The 23333-nt window shown below is 41.4% G+C and overlaps 1 protein-coding gene across 2 annotated transcripts in view; it reads left to right on the top strand.

Moving 5' to 3' along the window:
* The first annotated feature begins 4448 nt into the window (after positions 1-4448).
* Positions 4449-23333, top strand: part of HDLBP (high density lipoprotein binding protein) — a 37877-nt gene continuing 18992 nt past the window's right edge. The window contains exons 1-6 of one of the 2 annotated variants that reach the window (XM_063442415.1): positions 4449-4529; positions 14797-14863; positions 19034-19134; positions 19230-19384; positions 19930-20145; positions 22742-22948. In XM_063442415.1, coding sequence (XP_063298485.1) covers positions 19059-19134; positions 19230-19384; positions 19930-20145; positions 22742-22948 — 654 coding nt within the window. In that variant the 5' untranslated portion in view covers positions 4449-4529; positions 14797-14863; positions 19034-19058. Of the gene's footprint in view, positions 4569-14796; positions 14864-19033; positions 19135-19229; positions 19385-19929; positions 20146-22741; positions 22949-23333 lie in introns of both variants that reach the window. The other variant, XM_063442416.1, reaches the window with a different exon arrangement.

Genomic DNA, 23333 nt, shown 5'->3' with positions numbered 1-23333 from the left:
ATCCGTACATTCTTCGGGTGTTCTGCTATTTGATGCATGTAAGGCGATATCAAGTGGTAGAAAACCGTGGAATGTATGTGGGGATCTTAGATGGGAGAGGACGTATGGGTCTAATGATAAATATATTTGTCCCAGTAGTAAAAATAAATATGTGAGTCCTAGATGCCCAAATAAAGACTATAACTTTTGTCCATATTGGTCTTGTGTGGGGTGGGCGACTTGGGGACAGACAGTAGATAAAGACATGATAGTGACTAAGTTGCCGACTAGCCCTTATTGTAAGTCTATGGAATGCAACCCAGTCCATATACTTATTAATAACCCCGACAAGTTCCTAGATAAGTATGGAAATTTATTTGGGTTTCAGATATACGGGACGGGTTTAGATCCTGGGACATTATTGTTTATAGGAATAGAGACTGATACGGTATCCTCCCAGACTCATCAAGTATACCATTCCTTTTATGAAGAGATGAGTATAGATAATAAGATCCCCCATAACGCTAAAAACCTGTTCATTGACCTAGCTGAAAGTATTGCCGGTAGTCTTAATGTTACCAACTGCTATGTGTGTGGAGGTACTAACATGGGAGACCAATGGCCTTGGGAAGCAAAGGAGGTAATGTCCGGTTCTGAGGCAGTTGACCAACTAATATCTACACAAGCCGATTATCATTTGAGTGTTAGAGGTAAATCTGAGTGGAGATTAAAGACCTCCATCATAGGTTATGTTTGCATAGCAAGGAAAGGAATAATGTATAATACTTCTGTAGGAGAATTAACTTGTCTAGGGCAAAAAGCTTATGATGATGATACTAAAAATACAACTTGGTGGTCGGCTTCAAATGTCTCAGAACCATCTAACCCGTTTGCTAGATATGCCAGTTTAAAGGATGTGTGGTTTGATTTATCCATCACATCTACCTGGAGAGCCCCAGCAAATTTGTACTGGATCTGTGGTAAGAAAGCCTATTCGGAGTTGCCACAGGACTGGGAAGGGGCATGTGTGTTGGGTATGCTCAAACCATCCTTCTTCTTGTTACCGATTGAAACAGGTGAGACTTTAGGTGTTAAAGTGTATGATGTGAATCATAGGAAGAAAAGGGGACCCTTAGAGATAGGCACCTGGGAAGATAATGAATGGCCTCCCCAGCGTATCATAGATTATTATGGGCCAGCCACGTGGGCAGAAGATGGTACCTTTGGTTATAGAACCCCAATTTATATGCTCAACCGTATTATAAGATTACAGGCGGTGGTTGAGATTATTACTAATGAGACCTCACAAGCACTCAATCTTCTAGCGAAGCATAATACCAGGATGAGGACAGCAGTGTACCAAAATAGATTAGCCTTGGATTACCTTTTGGCAGTAGAGGGAGGTGTATGTGGGAAGTTTAACCTGAGCAATTGCTGTCTTCAAATAGATGACGAAGGGCAAGCAATAGCTGAGCTTACTAGCCATATGGTTAAACTAGTGCATGTGCCTACTCAGGTATGGAAAGGGTACAATCCAAGTAGTTGGTTTGGTAGCTGGTATGAGTGGTTTGGAGGGCTTAAGGCAGTGGTAGGTGGAGTCCTACTGATTTTACTGTTGTGTCTACTCCTACCGTGTCTTATACCCTTAGTAGTTAGGTCTGTGCAAAGCCTGATAGGAAGTATAGCAGAGAGGAAGGCTGCTGCACAGATAATGGCGATATATAAGTATAAGGCTCTAGATCAAGGAGAACCAATGCAGGAAGATGAGTGTTAAAAGATTCACATCATAAGATAAGTCTGGTCTGGTTCATGGTAACCTGAGGTATATGCAAACCAAGGTTAAGTGATGCCTCAAGTAATTGTGAAATATCAGAGGCATCAAAGGGGGGAATGTGATGTAATTCCAGTAAAATACAAGTTTAGCAGGCTAAGATTGCCACAAGGCATATGTATGTATATGTGTTTGTAGTATCAGTTAGTTAATTACACGTAGCTAAGATACTGTTATCACTGTACTGACCAGGTGCAGGAATGTAAGAACTGGAATTACGCGTCCCTCTCCTTTGTATCAGATGAGCCACGTGGTTAGACCGGATGGATGAGTTTAGACTCTATTTATTAAATAGGTTAAGGGTATGTGTGGGTGTAGTTAATTGTGGGAGGAGCTACAGTGCTATATAAGGAATGTACTCTATGTATTCAGTACTCAGACTTTGCTGTATTTTGGTGACGCTAGTCCCTCTGAGTCCCGATCGGTGATCCAATAAAGAATCTCTTCCTTCCTGAAGAAACCTGTGTCCATCTCTCTGTGCTTGGCTTCCGTCAGTTTCTCCGGTATCAAGATAAGCAGTTCATGTCTTAGTTTAGGAGAGCTAATGTTAGTTCCTGCTTCCGGCATTGATAACAGAGGAGGAAAGTGGGGCACAGATGACCCCAATTAAGAAATCAACCTGTTCGAAAACAGTTTGACTACTTACAACTGACACATGGGGGTGCCATTGCATACCTCCCAACATTTCAAATGGAAAAAGGCAGACGCTTTAATTTTAGTTGAGTGACTGGTATGGTCAAGGGCAGGGCTGTTCTGAAAAATTTTAGGAGACTTAAAGGATTAATCGAACCTTCTGAGGGAGGACCGTTCGTGTGTAAAATCCTGTATGGGCAATATGAAGTAGTTAACGTCTCTGGCCTCCCCCCTATAATAAGGTTTACTCACCTAGAATCCTGCGTTCGGCGAATCTCCTGGCACTGATCTTCTACGCCCCCTCCGACATAACAGGGGCCACGTATTGTCCAATTACAGGCCTCTAGTAGAGAAGCCTGTGATAGTACCAGTTTGTCGGCTCAGAGCACATGCGCATGAGGGAGAGTGGTTTTAAAAAAACAAACAAAAAAAAAACGTATGTACCACAGATGGACAGATTGGAGGGGAGACCTAGCTTTGCCTTGAAGGTGCTCTACGTAAAAGGGTAAGATTTTTACGTCTGTCAGCAGCATGCATTGTGCGCTGATGACAGACTTTTGACATTAGCAGTCTGGAAGAATTCTGAGCTGCCAATTTAACGTGCGCTAGGGATGAAACTGGCACCCTGCACACATTTAACAATATCTCTGTATGTGCTGTGTTTCAGGCAGAAACACTGCATATACATACTCCTACCACCATAATCATTTCAAAACACTGTAGTCATAATGGTTAAAGGGACTCTCCAGTGCCAGGAAAACATATCCATTTTCCTGGCACTGCAGTGACCCCTCCCTTCTGCCCCCCATCCCATGTTGAGCTTACCTGAATCCAGCGCAGATGTCCCTCGGCGCTGGGTCAGGCTCCGTCTACGCTCCTCCCCTACCAACGTCAGCCGGCGGGGGAGACCTAATGCGCATGTGTGGCAATTGCCGCACGCGCATTAGACCTCCCCATAGGAAAGCATTATTCAATGCTTTCCTATGGGGAGTCCGGCGACGCTGGAGCTCATCATGCATAGCTTGAGGACATCCAGCTTCATTTAAAACACTTTTCGTGTTCTAAGTTCACGGACGTTCCTCTAGTGGCTGTCTATCACAGGACTTAACCCTGCAAGGTAATTATTGCAATTTATAACTGCAATAATTACACTGGCAGAGTTAAGGGTGGTGGGAGTTGGCACCCAGACCACTCCAATGGGCAGAAGTGGTCTGGGTACCTGGAGTGTCCCTTTTAAGTAAACCTTTTAATAGTAACAATTTATGCAACTAAAACTCAATTTAGAACAAGAATAATGTATCTTATTTACACAGACTGATTTCTAAACACTTTTATTGTAGTTTAAAAACACATTAACGTATTATTGCTGTGGCTCAATGTGCAGTGGTTATGGTGCTTGTGTGGCTCTATAAGCTGAAGTTGTTTTGGTGCTTGGTGTTTATTGTCGGGAATTCTAAGTAAATATCACAATTTAGGGCAAAAGAGCTGAACTGATATATATATATATATATATATATATATATATATTTTTTTTTTTTTTTCTCCAGCTTTTCTTTGCAATTCCAGGATTGTAAGTGAACCTTTACTTTGAATTTTGATAATTCTGGGAGGAACCTGGTATATTTGACAATCTATATTTCTAGATGCTGTGATATTGCTGAGTGATATTGCTGTCCTGCATTGTGTATAAAATCAAAGCAATGCAGTAATCATTGCCGAATCCTGGGAGTTTCACACACAGGGCAGTGCTTTCCATGTGCTGCCATGATCAGCATTGAGAAGTGATACGTGTCCAGGAAACATGGTGGATCACAATCCCCTGTGACCCCCTGCCTCTTACAACTGTTACGCTGCCTTCCTGAAACATCTCTATAAAGTTGGGTGAAAAAAAAACTCGCTTCCGCTCCCTCTGTCTGACTCATTTCCGCTTCCTGCCCAGATGCAGCATGTTTATCCTGCCCCATCCTGAGGCTGACGTGTCGCGGCCGATGACGTTCCTCGGTGCGATAGGCTCAGGCACTCCCTATATAAGGACTGCAGGAGGCGGGCGCAGCTTTCCCCGGCAGTCAGCGGATCGGGACACGGAGTAAGTCACGGGGTGCTAGCAGTACCGCAGGGCTGGAGGGTGAGCGGGCTGGAAGTTATCTGGCTGGGTGGGCGATCTCTATGGAGCTCGGTGTCAGCCTGCCCGGGGTGCGTGCTGCTGGGAGCCTGGCTGGGCTGAGGGCGGGTTCTGCCTACGTGGAGTAAACATGGAGTGCAGGGGAGAGAGCCGGGGAGCTGGGATATTTACTGATAGCCGGGGGCACTGATACGGTCAACAAACAGGACTGCACAGGGCTCAGTGACTTCATACTCCCCGCTACAAGGCTCAGTGAGCTGATATTTGTAGCTGATGTAGCAGCTAGTGCCCAGTGATCTGGTGTGGCTGTAGGGCAGTTAGTGCTCAGTGATCCGGTGTGGCTGTAGGGCAGTTAGTGCTCAGTGATCTGGTATTGATGGCTGACTAGCTAGAACTTGTAGTTCTGGTATTGGTGGTTGCAGGGCAGCTAATGCTCAATATTGATGACTGCTGCACAGCTAGTGCTCAGTGACCTGGTATTGGTGACTGCTGGTCAGCTAGTGCTCAGTGGCCTGGTATTGATGACTGCTGGACAGCTAGTGCTCAGTGGCCTGGTATTGATGACTGCTGGACAGCTAGTGCTCAGTGACCTGGTATTGATGACTGCTGGACAGCTAGTGCTCAGTGACCTGGTATTGATGACTGCTGGACAGCTAGTGCTCAGTGACCTGGTATTGATGACTGCTGGACAGCTAGTGCTCAGTGACCTGGTATTGATGACTGCTGGACAGCTAGTGCTCAGTGACCTGGTATTGATGACTGCTGGACAGCTAGTGCTCAGTGACCTGGTGTTGATGACTGCTGGACAGCTAGTGCTCAGTGACCTGGTATTGATGACTGCTGGACAGCTAGTGCTCAGTGACCTGGTATTGATGACTGCTGGACAGCTAGTGCTCAGTGACCTGGTATTGATGACTGCTGGTCAGCTAGTGCTCAGTGGCCTGGTATTGATGACTGCTGGTCAGCTAGTGCTCAGTGGCCTGGTATTGATGACTGCTGGACAGCTAGTGCTCAGTGGCCTGGTATTGATGACTGCTGGACAGCTTGTGCTCAGTGGCCTGGTATTGATGACTGGACAGCTTGTGCTCAGTGGCCTGGTATTGATGACTGCTGGACAGCTAGTGCTCAGTGGCCTGGTATTGATGACTGCTGGACAGCTAGTGCTCAGTGGCCTGGTATTGATGACTGCTGGACAGCTAGTGCTCAGTGGCCTGGTATTGATGACTGCTGGACAGCTAGTGCTCAGTGGCCTGGTATTGATGACTGCTGGACAGCTAGTGCTCAGTGGCCTGGTATTGATGACTGCTGGACAGCTTGTGCTCAGTGGCCTGGTATTGATGACTGCTGGACAGCTTGTGCTCAGTGGCCTGGTATTGATGACTGGACAGCTTGTGCTCAGTGGCCTGGTATTGATGACTGCTGGACAGCTTGTGCTCAGTGGCCTGGTATTGATGACTGCTGGACAGCTTGTGCTCAGTGGCCTGGTATTGATGACTGCTGGACAGCTAGTGCTCAGTGGCCTGGTATTGATGACTGCTGGACAGCTAGTGCTCAGTGACCTGGTATTGATGACTGCTGGATAGCTTGTGCTCAGGGGTGGCTGTGGAGCAGCTATTGGTCAGTGATCTGGTATGGGTGGCTGATGGAGCAGCTATTGGTCAGTGATCTGGTATGGGTGGCTGATGGAGCAGCTATTGGTCAGTGATCTGGTATGGGTGGCTGATGGAGCAGCTATTGGTCAGTGATCGCTGTGGAGCAGCTAGTGTTCAATGCTTTGGTACTGATTGCTGTGGAGCAGCTAGTGTTCAATGCTTTGGTACTGATTGCTGTGGAGCAGCTAGTGTTCAATGCTTTGGTACTGATTGCTGTGGAGCAGCTAGTGTTCAATGCTTTGGTACTGATTGCTGTGGAGCAGCTAGTGTTCAATGCTTTGGTACTGGTGACTGTGGAGTAGCTAGGCCAATGCTCTGGTACTGATGGATGTACAGGGTGAGCTGAAACTGAGTGGAACTCCAGGTTAATGCTAGGTTATCTGAATTTGAAACATCCACCTTTCCAGTGTTGGCCTACTTTTGTTGCACTGCGATTCATTTGCAACAATACAACTGGGATATCATCATGCAGGTTTAATTCTACTATCTGGTTTGCATGCAGTAGATTTATTTACTTTAATTGGTGCTCAGTAAACTGTTCAAACAGGGCTCCAGGCATGTGAGATTTATTTCTCGGTTTATGCACAGCTCATAAAATGGCTGTAAGGGGAGGTTGCATGAATGTCTGGTCAATACTCCCTAAAAGCAGTCATCAATCTCTTTTTCACCCCCCCCCCCCCCCCCATGCCAGATCTGTGTCCTCTTGGACTGTTGCACAGAATGCTTGACCTCCCAAGTAGAGATACATATGCAAATACCCATGTCTGTCAGCTCAAAAGCAGCTAGGGAATACATATGGTAAACATATGGTATGTTTGTCATGTCACCTTTGTGTTGTGATGTTTGTGTGTGTGTTACACTTGTCTCCTGTACTTTCCCTGCTTTGGGAGTGTGTTTTTATCAGCTGCCTAGACAAAAGAAATATATAATCGTACACAAACCTCATTGGAATTCCAAGAATGTGGCCCAAACGGCATGGTTTTAGTGATGACGTGTGGCAGACCTAGCCAAAGAGGAGTTGTATAATGAAAATCCATTATATATACAATTTGCAAATATCCTAATCTTCTGTTAAAAAAGCGAGGTAATCGGTGCAAAAAATTGATAACGTAAAACTTGATGTGGTGGTTTTTATTGAATTTTTTTCTGTCCTTTTTCTTAAGTGTCTTTTTTTTTTTTTTACGTAGAAATTTTTTAACTTAAAATAGAGATTAAAAAATAGTAAAATCTGTGTTTAACTAGCAAATGGAAACACTCTGACTAGTCTGCGTTGAGGTTTTTTTCTCAACCTATTACTTTAGTAGTTGCAGTCACGTTCATAAACTGTCCTTCCTTATCATAGTCTCTTCCATCAGTTACCGGTTTCCCATGTAGCAATGAACTAGTTAAACAGTGTACCTAGTAAGTCGCTGGAGTTTAACCTGGCCTGAAGTGGTGACGTTGGCATGGAGAGAGGCCTAGGGAGGGAGGGACATTCAGAGTTAGGAGAGGGGGAGGTGAAATCCTCTTAATCCATCTCCCAGCCCCAGCATTCTGTGTTGCAATCTCAGCAAAGGAAAAAAAAAAAGTGGACTTCTTGAATTGCCAGTTTTATGGCTTTCCTTCCTGTCTCCTGATCTGTCTTTCTAATATGCTAATACTGAGTACAGCATTAATATGAGTTTGTGATTGAAAGAGAAATGTGTATTGCCCCTGTGCTCCGTATCTTAAATCTGTATTCATATTCCTTTATTGGACGGGTCATCCTTTTCAATAATTTACCACGACTCCTCTCTTGATTCTGTCTTTGAAGTCAGTATGTTATGTGACATTAACCCATTTGCAGTAGTAAGGCATACTAAGCTGATTTGTTGCAGCATTATGAATTTGTGTAAATCCATTTTCTTTTCACATCCGCCCATTTTTATTTATTTTATTGTTGTAAAGCTTTTAGTAGACATCTTCATCTTGTAGGCATTGTTTTATAGTCAAATGAGGCTTTGAGTGCTTCATGTTAATGTGTGCTATTGATGTTTAAATAACACGGTGTATAATTGGCATTCTAGAATTAGACAGGCAACCTAGTCATTAAAGTGCTTTTCAAAGCCTGGTTTACCTTGGCTAAACCCCTTATTTACAAGTTAAGACATAAGTGGTAAAGTAGCCTAGTTAAAGCTACCCCACCTGCATTGTCGCTTGATGTCCATCCCGATATCCTAGTCTCATTGGTAGGTAGGGGAACATGGTCCATAATGTATTGTAGACTGTTTTTCTGCTAGTGGAGTTTGGGGGTCGATATGGTAGGTGGTGGTGTACCCAGAATGAACAATATACAGCATGCTTCCTCCAACCGTATAAATATTTTTTTCTTTAAATTGAATTTGTGAAATACGTCTGCCGGCTTTCATTACTCCAAACAATTTTTACTAGTGTACCTTCTTACTTTTTTTGGTCTTTATTTTTTTGAAATTTTAAGATTCTTTAGGCAGAAGTAGTGTTTCTAATATATTTTCCTTTTTATATTTGATGTGGTTGAAGATATTGGCATCTTAAAAGGTTAATAATTATAGTATTTTACTGCTGTACTTTGAGATGCTACATCATGTTTGGACTTCTTTGCAGTACTTAATTTCAGGGCTTTATTTGTCCCCCTCCCATCCCCCTGATTATGGGGGGTGGGGGAGGTTTAAATTTAAAATCTGGAATGAAATCCGTTGTCTTTTACCCCCATATGTGCATAGTTTACAGCAATGCCGTCTGATGGTTTCAGTATCCTTGAATGCAGAGTCGCCATTCAGGCTTAGCAGCTGGATTGACGTATATTTGTTTTTACTGCAATAGAAATGCCTGCCTATTGTTTTCAGAAGTATGTTTGACATACCTGCTTCTCTGCTGTGAGGTTTGTTCAAGGTGTGATGGAGGGATAGTAAAACAGCTGGATAGCTATATCTTGTATTGAAGGCCTGTAATGTGTCTGCTTCATTGGATAGCAGGGTATTGGGTGAGAATGTATCAAAGGACCTAGCTTTCTAACGAAGTAAAATGCTGACACTTTTATTTTTCTTAATTAACACATATTGCACTGAAAGATCCTAGTTATTTGATTCACCCTTTATCAGCACTGGGCTGTACTGAGGTTGCCTGATTTTGGGGCGTTACTTTTATCTGCACTCTCTTGCAATAGCCTTCTCAGAATGGACATTTTTTGGATACCTCTACCTTTAGACCCCCTGAGCATGTACGGATTAATATTTATTATGTTCGTGCGCCTTATTAAATGTCTTCCATTCCCTGTTGTTTGGATGTACTGTGTAACATGGTTTTACAGGCTACAACTTTCTTTTCATCAAGCTTTATATGGGGTTGCCCATAATGCAAACCTAGGGGCAGAGTACAAGTCAAGCAGTCGCCATGGAAGCGGAATTGAAATATTGCGATTGCTCCCCTTTTTGAACTTTTCCTATGAAAGGTGTTACTCGCACCATTGTAATTGATGAGCTGCTGTAATGGGTTACACTGTAAAACATATTGTAAACACTCTCTAGCACTGTATATCTGCCTCCGTAACATTGTCTTTTCTGTCAAATGTGTTTTACGTTCAGCTGTTATGGCCTGAAATTGTTGTGCTGCATCCTGCATTTTTGAATGCCTGATTATGAAGGAATTTGCTCATACTGCAGGGTGTTAAAGGGTTAAACTGTTGTGAGGCATGTCTGTGGTGTATGCTGAGCTGGCAGGGAGCTCTGGCCCTTTAAGTTGTTCCCTCCCCCATACCGGTAATACAGGCTGTGCTGAGGTGGCAGTACAGAGGGGCCTGTCCCTGCTCAGCACAAACCTCCAGCCTTGACTCTGCTCCATGCCTGAGAGTGAACCTTCTTAGCAGATCACACACCTGCCAGCAGTCTGCATGGTGACAGTAATCCCAGTGGGTCCTTGACACAGGCCCCTCAAGTTAACTTCCTCCTGTGCAGAGAGCAGCTCTGGCTGTTTTGTAAATCTGGCTATTGGTGCTGTTTGCAGGGACGCATGGTGCAGTGTACAGCTCTGCAGATGGTATTAAACGGTCATCTACTGACATGTAAAAGTAGTGCACAGTCCCTGTACAGTGGGCTATGGAATGTGCATTGGTATGTGTACAAAGATTCACCTACATGTACTTAGATGTGTAGTGTGTGCACACGAGAAGAAAACCTTACTGAAACATTTGTGTTAAAGCCCCTTGGGCAACTTGTCCTTGTCACAGTTTTGCAGCAACTCAACAAACAGGTTTATATATTTTATTTATTTGTATAATTTAATGTACTCCACTTACTTTCTTGTTTACACCCTACTTGGGTATCTGAACTTCTGATAAGGTATTGATGAAATGCAAACCCAACCTTTTATGACGTTTGAGTTGTCAATGCTATGATCTCTACTTGCCTAAGAGCTAATCTGTCACTCACAATTACTTTGGCAGAGTTTGGTGCCTTTTGCTGCGCTAGAATACAGTTAAGAGGAGGTTGCATATTTATTGAAATTGGGGGTGGGGGGTGTTGGAGTACAGTTTAGGTGGAATGGAGACTGGGGTTATATTGAAAAAGTGACGAGGCTGTATTCAAGCCTCAACTTTGTCGTGTATACCGTTTGCATCTTGTTGGTGTTTTTGTCAATTTAGAAAGTGCCACTTTTGATTTGAGTCCTGATCGACTGCTAAATAGATGCACGTTGAAAGGGAGAAATGGTTAAAAGGATTTGTGGATACTGAGTGATAGACATCTTTGGTGCTTGTCCTCAATATATGGTAGTTATGAAAAGGTAAGATTTATTTTTAATTTTTATTTTTTTTGGTTCGGTATGAAGATTTAGTGGATACTTGTGAAAGTTCTGCTCTAAGCCTCCTTGTCATTTGATTGTGTGCCTCTGAGCAGACAATAACCAAGGTCTTCATTTTAATTCTTTGCAGAAGGATGGTGAATATGGCCAAGCAAATTCAGGTTCCGGGGCCCTGTGTAATCATTGGGCTCTAGGATGCTGCCTAAGGTCACCTTATGGTAAATACTGCTCTGCCTTGACATGTAACATTAAAGTGTCGGCTTTTCCCAGTATGCAATGTAGTTTGAGTGCAATCTAATTCTGGGTTACAAATTACTACAGGGAGACTCCAGGACTCTAAAGCACTTTAGCACTTCCAACTGCGTAATGTGTGAAGAATGTATTTTTTTTTCTCTTCTCCTATTTTACAGAAAATGCAGATCTTAAAAGAAATTTAAACTTTCATAAATTAACCTTGTTGCACCTCCTTGGCTGTCGGATAACAGGTCCTGTTACTTCCTGGTTATTTAGCTCAACTAAGCTAAACTCAAAAGGCAGCAGTTGATCAGAGCACCTGCCTTGCAAAAAATTACCATTGAGCTGCATTGGGAAGTCTGTGATTGGACAGCTACAAAGTCTGGACTGAAATTAAAGGGAAAGGCTTGCAAAAGGCTTTAGACGACATCTGCAGCACTTGCAAGATGTTTTAGATATATTAAATTGCATAATTTAATGCATGCATCTTTTCATTTGGACTATATCTACTACAAAAAGATTTATTGGGGGGGGAGGGAGGGTAGAGAGGGAGTCGTACAGTGGAGTGTCCTTTTTAAAGTTGGGGTTGGCGTTGATTATTTTATTTTAACAGTATGCATTTTTGGAATGACATGCCAGAAATTCGTCTTCTTTTAGAAACAATGTTTCTTCTGATTGTAGGGAGGCATCACACAGCCTTAGCGATATGTTGGCTGTAAGTTATCTTTTTAGAGGTTTATCCTCCACGTTGCTGTTGAAGTGCATATCGCACATTGAAAATCAAATGAGTAGCATGGAGCCATGGGACAAATGCCTGAGCGAGCGTGTGTGTGTGTGTGTGTGTGTGTGTGTGTACAATCGTAAGAAAGAAGTCTGGTTACAAACTAGCCTGTGTAAAGCTTTTTGGGAAAGTGGTGGTGTAACCACCTGGAAGAACTGCAGTTACGCAAGTCTCATCTTTGCTTTTACTGTAATCCTAAACTCTTCACTAGTGCTAAAGAGGAACTATTTATATTAATGGTATATTACATTAGAAATGTGATTCTTTTACTTTTTGGTCTTTAATCAAAATGTACTGTACATCTTTCATAATGTCTTAATCCATATGTGGTTCTCTAGCTGCAATGGAATTACAAGTCTCAATCTTGGCAAACTCTGATAAAGAATATTCAGTTTGTCGCTTGCTGAGCATCATAGGAGTTGGTTACCCTAAAGCTACACTGACTTTCACTATGTGACTTATAGACCGTTTACGCCCCGTTAGAGGGTTATTAACGTATCAAAATTGCCCAGTTATGGTGATAATCTCGCTTTTGCAGGGCTAGTAGACAATACACATTAAATGGTTTTCTGCTGTAGTCATTGCTGTGCATTGACTGTAATGTCACAGCATGGTCATTTCAGAAATCCATGCTATATGGCATAACAGGGGTTTCATGAGACATACGCAAGTTGTTATGGTCCTTGAAGTGCCCCAAGTGGGATTTTTGCACAGCCTGAAGGCTAATGCAACATTTTCTAAGGGCTGTGCTAGTTAAAGGACTCTATAGGCATCCAGACCACTTCAGCTTATTGAAGTAGTCTGGATGCAATGTCCCTGCCCACCTTGGTCCTGCAATGTACAACATTGCAGTTTTAGAGAAACTGTAATAATTGCCTTGACTGACTCCAGTGGCTGTCTATCACAGTAAGAGGCACTTACTGGATTTTAGTTGACACAGTCCCTTAAACGACGCCGGACCTAATCACACTCTCCATGAGGACATTCAGGGTCAGTAAAATTCCAATAGGAAAGCTTAATGCATGTGCGCGGCGCTCACGCCAAGGAAGCACGGCACTGAAATCAGGTAAGTAGTGTGTTTTTTTTTTTTTTTTTTTTTTAACTCTTTATGTGCTGGGGGAGGGGGATGATGACTAGAGGAAACTATAGTGCTAGGAATCCAGATTTGTATTCCTAATACTATAAAATAGTTTTAACGAAAAAGTACTTGACTTACGCTATCGGCCAATGATTGGTCTGGTATGGCCTTCTTTTAGATCGGTAATACCAACAGATTTTCATGCAGGAGATCCTGGAAGCAGGGAATGGGAGACCCAGAAATAGTTGTTAAAACGTAAAACCGTTTGAGAGCATACACTGGAATGGGGCCTTGTCGCTCCTGACATTGCAAACAATGCAGTGGGCTGTGGTGCTTGTGGTATATGTAGTGGTCCTTTAAACCAGGTGTGCCAAAAAGGTAGATCTCCAGATGTTGTAGAACTACAATTACCATGATGCTTTGTATGCCTCTTGACTGACAAAGCATCATGGAAGATGTTGTTGTAAAACATCTAGTGATCTACCTTTTTGGGCACCCCTGCTTTAAACTGTAATTTTGCTCTGAAAGACCAAATAATCCGATTTAAGATGCATGTTATATGTTCAGAATTTAGTTGTGAGTAACATCTCTGGGCCCTTTGTTAGAATGGTACTGTGCAGCTCTGTGTAGAAGTAAATGCTTGAGGGGATTATGCTGGTAGAACTTCTGCCATTCCCTCAAGCTTTCAATCCCACTCTAGAGACTAAAGCACATCTGCATTTATTGTCCCCATTGTCCCTGCAGTTCTGAAAATAAGCTACCCTGTTTATCAAGATGAATTTAACTCTTGATTTACCATGGCATGCAGTACATTTTGAAGCAATGTGTTTTTATATGTTGGATGGGCAACAATGGTCAAGCGATTGTCAAGCCGTGACTGGCACCGCCCAATTTTGTGAATGGAATATTCACAGTTTTGGTGATGGCTGCAATAGTATGTTCTGCCAGATTTTGTTGTAAACCGAGGATTTTTTTTTTTTTTATGACCTCTGTATAGTTTCAGCTTCAGGAACCTTCTTCATTAAGAACTGGTGAAATTAACTCTCGCTTGTTCAATGTGATTTTATTAAAATGGCAAACAGCACATTTTTGACACACTTTGTAAGTTACTTTATGTTCAGACGTAGATTACAGAAGTGTGCCGCCCCTCTGTCACTAACCTTTTATATCAAATCTAATTTGCCATTTTGACATGTCTATGTAAATCCTTCCTATTATACTGAAATGCTCCATTCTCCAGGCACCAAAGCAACACATTTTATTATAAATACTTTTGTGTGCAGTCTCTTTTGCGGTTCTATCTTTTCAGTTTCTTGTGATTACCCCCAGCAGGGGTATAGTATCAAATTTGGGTGAATCTATATATACATGATTCTCAGTCATCCTATTCTCCATGTAAGCAGCATAGACACTCACTCAACCCCCCTTTTTCCCCCTTCTTTCTCTTCCTGTTCTTTCTAATATTGGTTTCCTTCCTCACAGAGAAGCTTGGACAGGAAAAAAAAAAACACCTTCTAGGAGTCTTAGTAAATGTAACACTATAACTAGATTTCTTAGTTTTAGTTTGGGGTGTGTGTGTAATCTGCTGTATCTTTGTTTAATATAAATTTAATTCGTATGAAACTTAACATCACAAAGTTTGATCTTGGTGGGATATCAATTAACATTGAAACCTTTGCTTCTCTTTTTCAGAAGCTGGCAGGCTGATAGAAGCACTCAGCTCACCGGACGGACTTTCTGGCTTTTGACCCTTTAGCTGGTAAGCAGTATGGCACATGGTCTTCATTTGGGGGTTGCTTCTGCTCTCCTCCATAAAAACAAAACCTTGCACCCCATGTTGAATGGTGCGGAATGTTAATGGTCATTTCTCTGCCTGGATTGTTTCAATGAGTGCTATTGAGTAGTTTGCTGGGGTGAGGAATACAGTGAGAGTTGGGATATAACTTCCCCTTCTATAGCACTTCTGTATATAGGCACCGGCATCCCCCACAATGCCCTGAACATCTGCTTAGAAAGTACTATATGTGCAAATGCATGTTTGAGAATTTCAAAGTGCTGTAGATATGAAGGTCAAGCTTATTTGCATTTATGCTCTGACTGTGCCAGGAACAGCTTGTGTTTTGATACAATACAAATGAAAACTGAATTTATTTATTTTTTGAGCTGGGAGTTTATTCTTAAAGAGGCCCAACACATTGGACAAAAACTCTGCATGCAGATGTTGTACACCTCCTAAGCAAATGATTGTCCTATTTACTAATTCTGGCTCATATTCAGGGTGTGGAGAGGAAGATTGGCCATTGCTTTTAATTAGTAGTTTTGGTCCACTGTTGCCATTGATACCTGGTGCTGGTTATTCAGGATGCCATGACATCAGCTCATAAGAAGCAAGACCTAATCACTCGGTTTGCATGAGCAGTAGAATTCATTATTGATCTTGCTATCTATGTATACGTCAGTCTGCACTAGATATCCACATAGGGCAGTCTTGCAACTCCTGTAGGTGAGTAAGCAAGAAGGAATCTAGCAGCTATGTAGAATTAGAACAGAGTGTGGCAAAAACTAAACCTAGCTTGGATCCCTCCACTTTACAGACGTGAGGTTGTTTAGCAACCTGATTCTGTTAGAAGCAATAAAAAAAATCTTAAATTGAAAGTACAATTGTGTTGGGGAAATAACAAAATCTAAAAAAATGAGACAATTTACAGAACGTGAGGATTCGTCCCCCAACTGATTGTCTGATTTGTCATGCCCAAAGCATGTCAACATGGCATTACAAAGATGCTGGCGTGTGAGATTACTGTGGTTTTGTTTTTTTGTTTTTGTTATTGTTATTGTTATTGTTATTATTATTATTATTATTATTATTATTATTATTATTATTATTATTATTATTATTGGTATTTATATAGCGCCAGCTTATTCCGCAGCGCTTTACTATAAAAGGGAATTTACCAAATGAGACAATAACCAAATGTAACAGGAACAATAGGTAGTTGAGGACACTGCTCAAACGAGCTTACATTCTAGAGGAGGTGGGGTATAAAAACACAATAGGAAGGGATATTAGATATTCGCTAGTTGTAAAACAATACGCTATACACATACACCAGACAAAACTTGATGTTGGGACAATAACAATCTTTATATACCTTTTATTCACAGACCCCAGCAGGAGTTCTCCGTTGACAATGTAGACACCTACCCGGTGTCTCTGTGTCTGGGAGATGAGTTAATTATCTAGCGCTTAACCCCTTAAGGACCAAACTTCTGGAAAAAAAGGGAATCATGACATGTCACATGTCATGTCCTAAAGGGGTTAAATTAATATTCTCCTGGGCACAGAGAAGCCCAACAACTGTAATAAAACAACCCAGAACCCCAACATGTGATACATCCCTGGAAAGGTCTAATCCGAGCACCCATTCTGGCAAGAGCGCTCAGATCCATAAAGTATTGGGGAAACGCCACAAACCATTTTTAAAATCCTGACCGAAATTCATTCCACAAGTTTAGTGCCAATGGGCAATTTCTAGGCTAGTACTCCTGTGGTGTGAGACAAGGGGTGTCGGGGAGCGATTGTTCTGTAGTATGTTGTACCTCCCCTCCGAATTGCTCTCTTTTAGACTGAGGGGAAGTTGGTGAAACCAATGATGGTAGCGTGACTGGGAGGTGGTACTCGTAGCTGAGCCGGAGTTCCAGACAATTACAGCCAGGTCCTACTGAAGTCCTGATGGTTTACTCCGGCTCGCTGGAACTGCTAGCAGGCATGATGTAGGAGACCGCTTGGTGTAGTACAGGGAGGGAAGGTATGGGATAGCCAGGGTAAGTGATGTAGTCCTTTTAGGAATACTTTGGGGACATAAGGCAGGTACTGCCACAAATACAAAAATATAAGTCCTGCACTCACTCCCATCACTACTGGGCCGGCAGCAATGACTACAGTACACATCAGCCCCAATATATAGTAAAAACCAAATAAAGGAAAGTTACCTGCGCTCTCTCCTTAAGTAAAAACCAAAGAAAAGAGAAAATTACCTGCGCTCTCTCCTGCTACAAATGCATATTGCTAAGAGGAGCATGAAGGCATTAAAGCCTCAGAGACTCAATACAGATAATTCATACACAGATGCTACTCTCTAAATTAGTGATACTATGGGATGATAAAACAGAGGCTGTCTCTATATTGAATTTCTAATGGATTAATGGTTTCTTTTAACTCAAGCAAATATTGTCACAGTACCATGTCATTGCAGTGCATTTATGGTCTTTTCGCTTTTTCCCCCCAGAGTTGGAAGTACTATTTAAATAAAGAATAGAAAAATCTAATGTATACATCTACTTCATAGTATATACATTTAATTGATGCTAGCACAGCATTGCAATTATGTCTGCAAATGTAAGTAGGGGGGGAGGGAAATCTATAGGTGGATCTTGTATATCTTGTTCTTAATTTTAAAGGAACACTATAGGGTCAGGAACCCTATAGTGTATTCCTGACCCTATAGTGTTAAAACCGCCATCTAGCTCCCCTTGCCCCCGGTCCTGCCTCCAGAAGTATAGTAAAATTTTAAGTGTTCAAATCTGCAGCTGTTGCCTCTGACCTGTCTGCTCTCTGCTGAAATCATCAGAGATGGTGGTCTGAGCCAATCACAATGCTTCCCCATAGGATTGGCTGAGACTGTCAAGGAGGCAGATCAGGGGCAGAGCCAAACACAGCCCTGGCCAATCAGCATCTCCTCATAGAGATGAATTGGATCAATGAATCTCTATGAGGAAAGTTCAGTGTCTGCATGCAGAGGGAGGAGACACTGAATGTTTGGATGTATTTTAGGCAGCCATGACCCAGGAAGGATCTCTAACAGCCATCTGAAGAGTGGCCAGTGAAGTTATCACTAGGCTGTAATGTAAACACTGCATTTTCTCTGAAAAGACAGTGTTTACAGCAAAAAGCCTGAAGGTAATGATTCTACCACCAGAACAAATGCAATAAGCTGCAGTTGTTCTGGTGACTATAGTGTCCCTTTAACTCCTACCCTTTTTTTGCTCATAGCTGATAAATTAAGTGGCTTACCCAGTGGCTCCTTTGCTTCATTCTAATACTTTGTGCGTTGATGCTTTTAGCACTTAGGGTAACACAACTTTCATGCACCCGATTTTTGACCTCATTAATATGCTGGTTTTTTTTTTTTTGGTATGCTCAAAATGTTATAGCTTTGCGCCAAAAAATGCTTTGCAAAATGCAGCACCAGAAGCCTGCCTCCTTAGCCACACCCCTTCTTTCCCAAAAGACTTCCTGATCAAATGTATGCATGCAGTCTCAGCCTCAACGCCTCTCAAGTAAGCTGTTTGTAATTCACAACCTGACTACAGACAGTCTTAGAATATATAAACAGGTAGTGTGATATCCTGACCAAATGCCCCCTGGGTGTCCTCTCCTTCTAATGCAGGTTGTTTATTATTCAGTACTGTCAGTGGCTGAGCTGTGTGCATACCTTTTTGAAAAAAATAAAATAAATAATGATGATAAAAAATAATAATTATTAAAAATTATTAATAATAATAATAATAAATAAATAAATATATATATATATACTGCTCCCCCCCCCCCCACCCTGAAGTGAGGGTGTGTGGCTGAAGAGGCAGGCTTATGGTGCAATATTCTGATGGATGGATATATATCTAAATTATTATTTATATGTAAAACTAAACATTTGAGCAAAAGAGTAATGCGTTTGGCAGTTTTTGTCCTCATTAATTTGCTGTTAAGTTGTATTGGTGCATGGACTGTCCCTTTTTAATGCATTTTTGTGTTTGAACATGTCTGTATTGTAATCTTGCCACACCGTATTAACAAAAAAAATGTATATCGGTTTTCAAATTGATAATTAAAGCTAAAATACTTTGTGATCAAAACCTTTTCTTTCAGTGGTTACACGGATTTGCGTGGGACAATGAGCTCGGTGGCGGTTCTTACCCAGGAAAGCTTTGATGAACACCGTAGCGGCCTGACCCAGCCGCCTGTCAAAGGTCAGAAATTGAATATTTTTATTTATTTTTCAAGCTTACATCAAATGTGAGAGACTATTTTTATTTATCTTGTGTATGTGTGTCTTTCTCTCCAGTGACGGCAATCGGTGGAACAGGGGATGAAAATGACCCCCCTACCTACAAGGATGCATTCCCACCCCTCCCCGAAAAAGTTGGCAGCGAAAATCATTCTGAGCCTACTGGTGCATGGAGCAAGATCAGGCCTATTAAGTCTTCCGTTATCACTCAGGTTAGCACTCCAGTTTGCTCTGTTAAAAGCAAACTGTAACTTTGCAGATTTTTAATGTTTACTCATCCGTATATTGATGGTTTGGGATTTTTTTCAACCCATTTTTTTCCTGTTTCTTTTCTTTTCTTTTCCTTTTTTTAACGTTTGAAAAATAAAATTTACATGTAGAAATCCAAACCCCTCTAACTTGCAAATGTTTGCCTCCATCTTGACTCCCTGTTAATTGACTATATAAGCTGGGGGTGGGGGGGGGGGAGGGGGGAGGAAGAAGTTATGTAAAAGTTACTTCCAGTTTTGTGTGTATGTGCATTAAGACTGATATGCATAATCTATGGCATAACCAAAAGAATGTTACATATGCAATAGTATATAGAATTTGTGAATATCTGTAAACGTTCAAGATTTTCAACCATAATGAATGAGTTTAAGTATAAGATGGTTTTAGAATTTGCTTTTATGATGTATGGTTTCATACTGGGCTTATTTTGAATAAGATTATGGCAGACACAACATTTAAATGTTTTTTTTTTTTACCAATTATCTAGGTGTTCCATGTTCCGCTGGAGGAGCGTAGGTACAAGGACATGGCTCAGTTTGGGGAAGGGGAACAGGCCAAGATATGCTTGGATATAATGCAGAAGACTGGCGCTCAACTTGAACTCTCTCTGGCTAAAGATCAAGGCTTATCCATCATGGTATCTGGCAAACTAGACTCCGTTATGAAGGCACGAAAAGAGATTGTGACCCGGCTACAAACTCAGGTATGAGTTTCACAGAAGGACTTGTCCCCCCTGGGATAGACCTATGGTATGATGGGCTACAGGGGTTTAGTACATTGATAATCTCTCTTGAGTGGATAGTACAACACGAACAATATATATTTATAGGACTGATGCAACTAGCGTCCCTGAAGATTAATTTAAGACACACAGGTTAAAGACTTATGTGTTTTTTTTTTTTGTTTTTTTTAGCTAGGTAGCAAAGAGGGTTAACATAATTCTGAAACAGTGTATCCAATTAGATTTTGTTACTGCTATTGTTCTGTATGTACATCTTGTATTCATTAAATATTTGCGATGTAGTACAAATCTGATGATCCACAGTAATGCACGGATCCGACCCAGAGTCTTAAGCTGGGTTTCATTAACCCTTTCTGTATGCTATAGGCTGGCCTGATATTCTATGTGTCTTCTGAAACCCATTTGATCTATGTTTTTTGCTATTGGAATTGTGTAATGTTATAAAAGAGGCTGTCTCTCCACCCCTGATCAAACACTGTAGTTACTGCAGTCATAGGTACATTATGGAGGAAGTCAAATGTATTTTGGAGTGTGTGTAACATTGGTTAAACCGATGTAAATAGAACACCACAGGTGAAGCTAACTGGTGTTTATAGAATATTTAATATTATTTAATCATTATAATAAAAATATTGGCATTGATACAATGCCAACTTATTCTGCAGCGTTTTAAAAGATTATAAAGTGGGGAATTTAGTAATAAATGAGGCAATAACAAAATGTTAGAGGAACGATGGGCTGATAAGGACCCTGCAATAAATCTGTGTCCAGGCCTCATTAGTGCTTTTGATGTAACTTTTGGCCTTAGGATTGCATGATTATTTACCGGTTTAGATATCAACTGCTGGCAGTAGGTTATCGTGTAACATGAGCTGGTGTATAAAATGTTATGTGCATGTGTGATAACATGAATTTCAGCAGTCTTGATTAATGAGCCAAGGTTAGTCCACAGACCACAAGGCTCTCCTTTTACCAATGGAATTAATTGATGCAGTTACTTACGACTTGAGGATTAAGTGATCCTTCTAAAAATATAATAAAATGCCACAGTTAAACGTCTTACTTCACCAGTAAGTGGCCCATGGATCAAACGGCACTGGTTTATAGGGAAACACTTGACCAGAATTTCCTATTTGAATGAATTCCATTGATGATTTAACGGGAAACTCTAAGCACCAAAACAATTGCATCTTAATGTTGGAGTTTTGATGCATGGATTTTGCTGCCTTTTCTTTGCTTTTTGTGCTTAATTATGAGAAGCGTTGTATAGACAGCAGGCACCGGTGGTCCTCTGCTTTTCTATGAGAAGTATGTTCTAAGAGAAGTCGTCCGAACTGATGACTTCACAGTAAGGGACTGTCCCAGCACTGGATTACATGGAAGTGAATTTGACAGCCCTGCTTTTTTATTTGTATTTCTTGTTCTAACCAAGGGGCTTAAAAAATCTAAAGTGAATGTATCTTATATTTTACATGGAAGAGTTAATTTAAACAGCAGCAGAACTGCAGACCATTACTGATACAACCGTAACAGCAGCCCAATCTCTCTAAATGCTTGAAGTTAAAGGAGGAAGCCGTACTGTGTGCGCTGATGGGCAAAGATTCTTTCAAATGGCTGCACTTGTAAGCGACTGTGTGCAGATAGAATACCTCCTTGCACTGTAGCCTATGCAAGGAGCTTAAGTTATAGCACTTGGAATTTCCATTTAGTAAACCTAAACAAATCTGCCTAACACTGTTTAGAAGAACTCTCGTAGTACCATAACATTGTAAATGGTCAACCTGTTTTCAAAGTCCGACAGGAGCCAATTGCCTCCTCCTTGAGAGCTGGACGCCTTCTGCATTGAGTTAAATGCAGTGGTGCAAGACTTGGCTCAATGAAGGAAGTAACTGGTGCTGAAGGACACCAAGCTACTCCTGGCATCTTGATCACTACAGCCTGCTAAGTAGTTATGGTTCCTTGGGTTGTTCCTTTAATATGCATGACTTGCCTCTTGAATTCTCATTTTAGTTTTTCTCATGGCTTCAGATCCTTGGCCATTTAGTCTATAACGTTTTCATTCTTGTAGAGAATTATTGGATATTTCAGCTTGAACACTTATTTAAGGCCCACTGAGATGTGGGAATGTGACCTGTCTCATAGGTTCTCCATCTTGTCTGTAGGCCAGTAATATTGAAACTCTGACAAGTTGAATCCTTGTACTATTATGAATGTTATAGGTATTTAGTATATTCATCTCATTATTTACAATTATTGACTTTTGTTGAATGTGAAAATCAGATCCACCGGTAGGTTAAAAATCATGGGAACTTTCATAATCCTTTTAAAATAAAGCTTAGACTTCCTTCTCATTTGCATAATGTGTTAATGTTGTTAAGTGTTGCCTAGTGACTGATTTAACCGGCGTATTCTGTGTTCTAGTAGAGTAATTGTGGAATGTAGTTCAGAAAGTGGAGCAATCTGAATTCCGTTTGAAAAACGTAGACCTGCTATTGCAAAATGTGTGTGTTTAGGCCGGTTTTGAGATGCAGTAACTGATTGCCTATTCTCTCTTCAGGCTTCCGCCTCTGTGGCTATCCCTAAGGAACATCATCGTTTTGTCATTGGTAAGAGTGGAGAAAAGCTGCAAGACCTGGAACTGAAAACCGCTACCAAGATTCAAATCCCCCGGCCCGAGGATGCCAGCAACCAGATCAAGATTACTGGCACCAAAGAGGGCATTGAAAAGGCGAGGCACGAGATCCTGCTAATCTCGGCCGAGCAGGTATGAAAGGCTGCCTCTGAGACATGTGACCTAATTAGTGTTTGAGGGATATGTAGTTAGTAGAGTTATGCTTCAAAATGCATGTTAGATTTTCCTAAAATGGATAGGTGTTGTCCCATATGTTGTGTATGAGCATTCGTACAGTATGCATGATACTATGCAAAGCCTTTCCATATAGTCACTGTATTTAATGTTGAGTTTCAATAACGCATCATGACACCTTATTCCATCTTTGTTTAAACCCTTATATGAAGCAGGAATATTGTTAAAAAAACAAAACAAAAAAAAACTAAAGATGCATTCACTATAAAAAGGAGTAGGCAACCTTTGTCATGCCAGATGTTGTAAACTACATCTCCCATGATGCTCTTACAGACATAATGCT

Source organism: Pelobates fuscus, chromosome 2 (assembly GCF_036172605.1).
Source record: "Pelobates fuscus isolate aPelFus1 chromosome 2, aPelFus1.pri, whole genome shotgun sequence".
NCBI classification, from domain to species: Eukaryota; Metazoa; Chordata; class Amphibia; order Anura; family Pelobatidae; genus Pelobates; species Pelobates fuscus.
The sequence above is the reverse complement of the archived record's forward strand: the minus strand, read 5'-3'. Positions and strand labels throughout refer to the sequence as shown.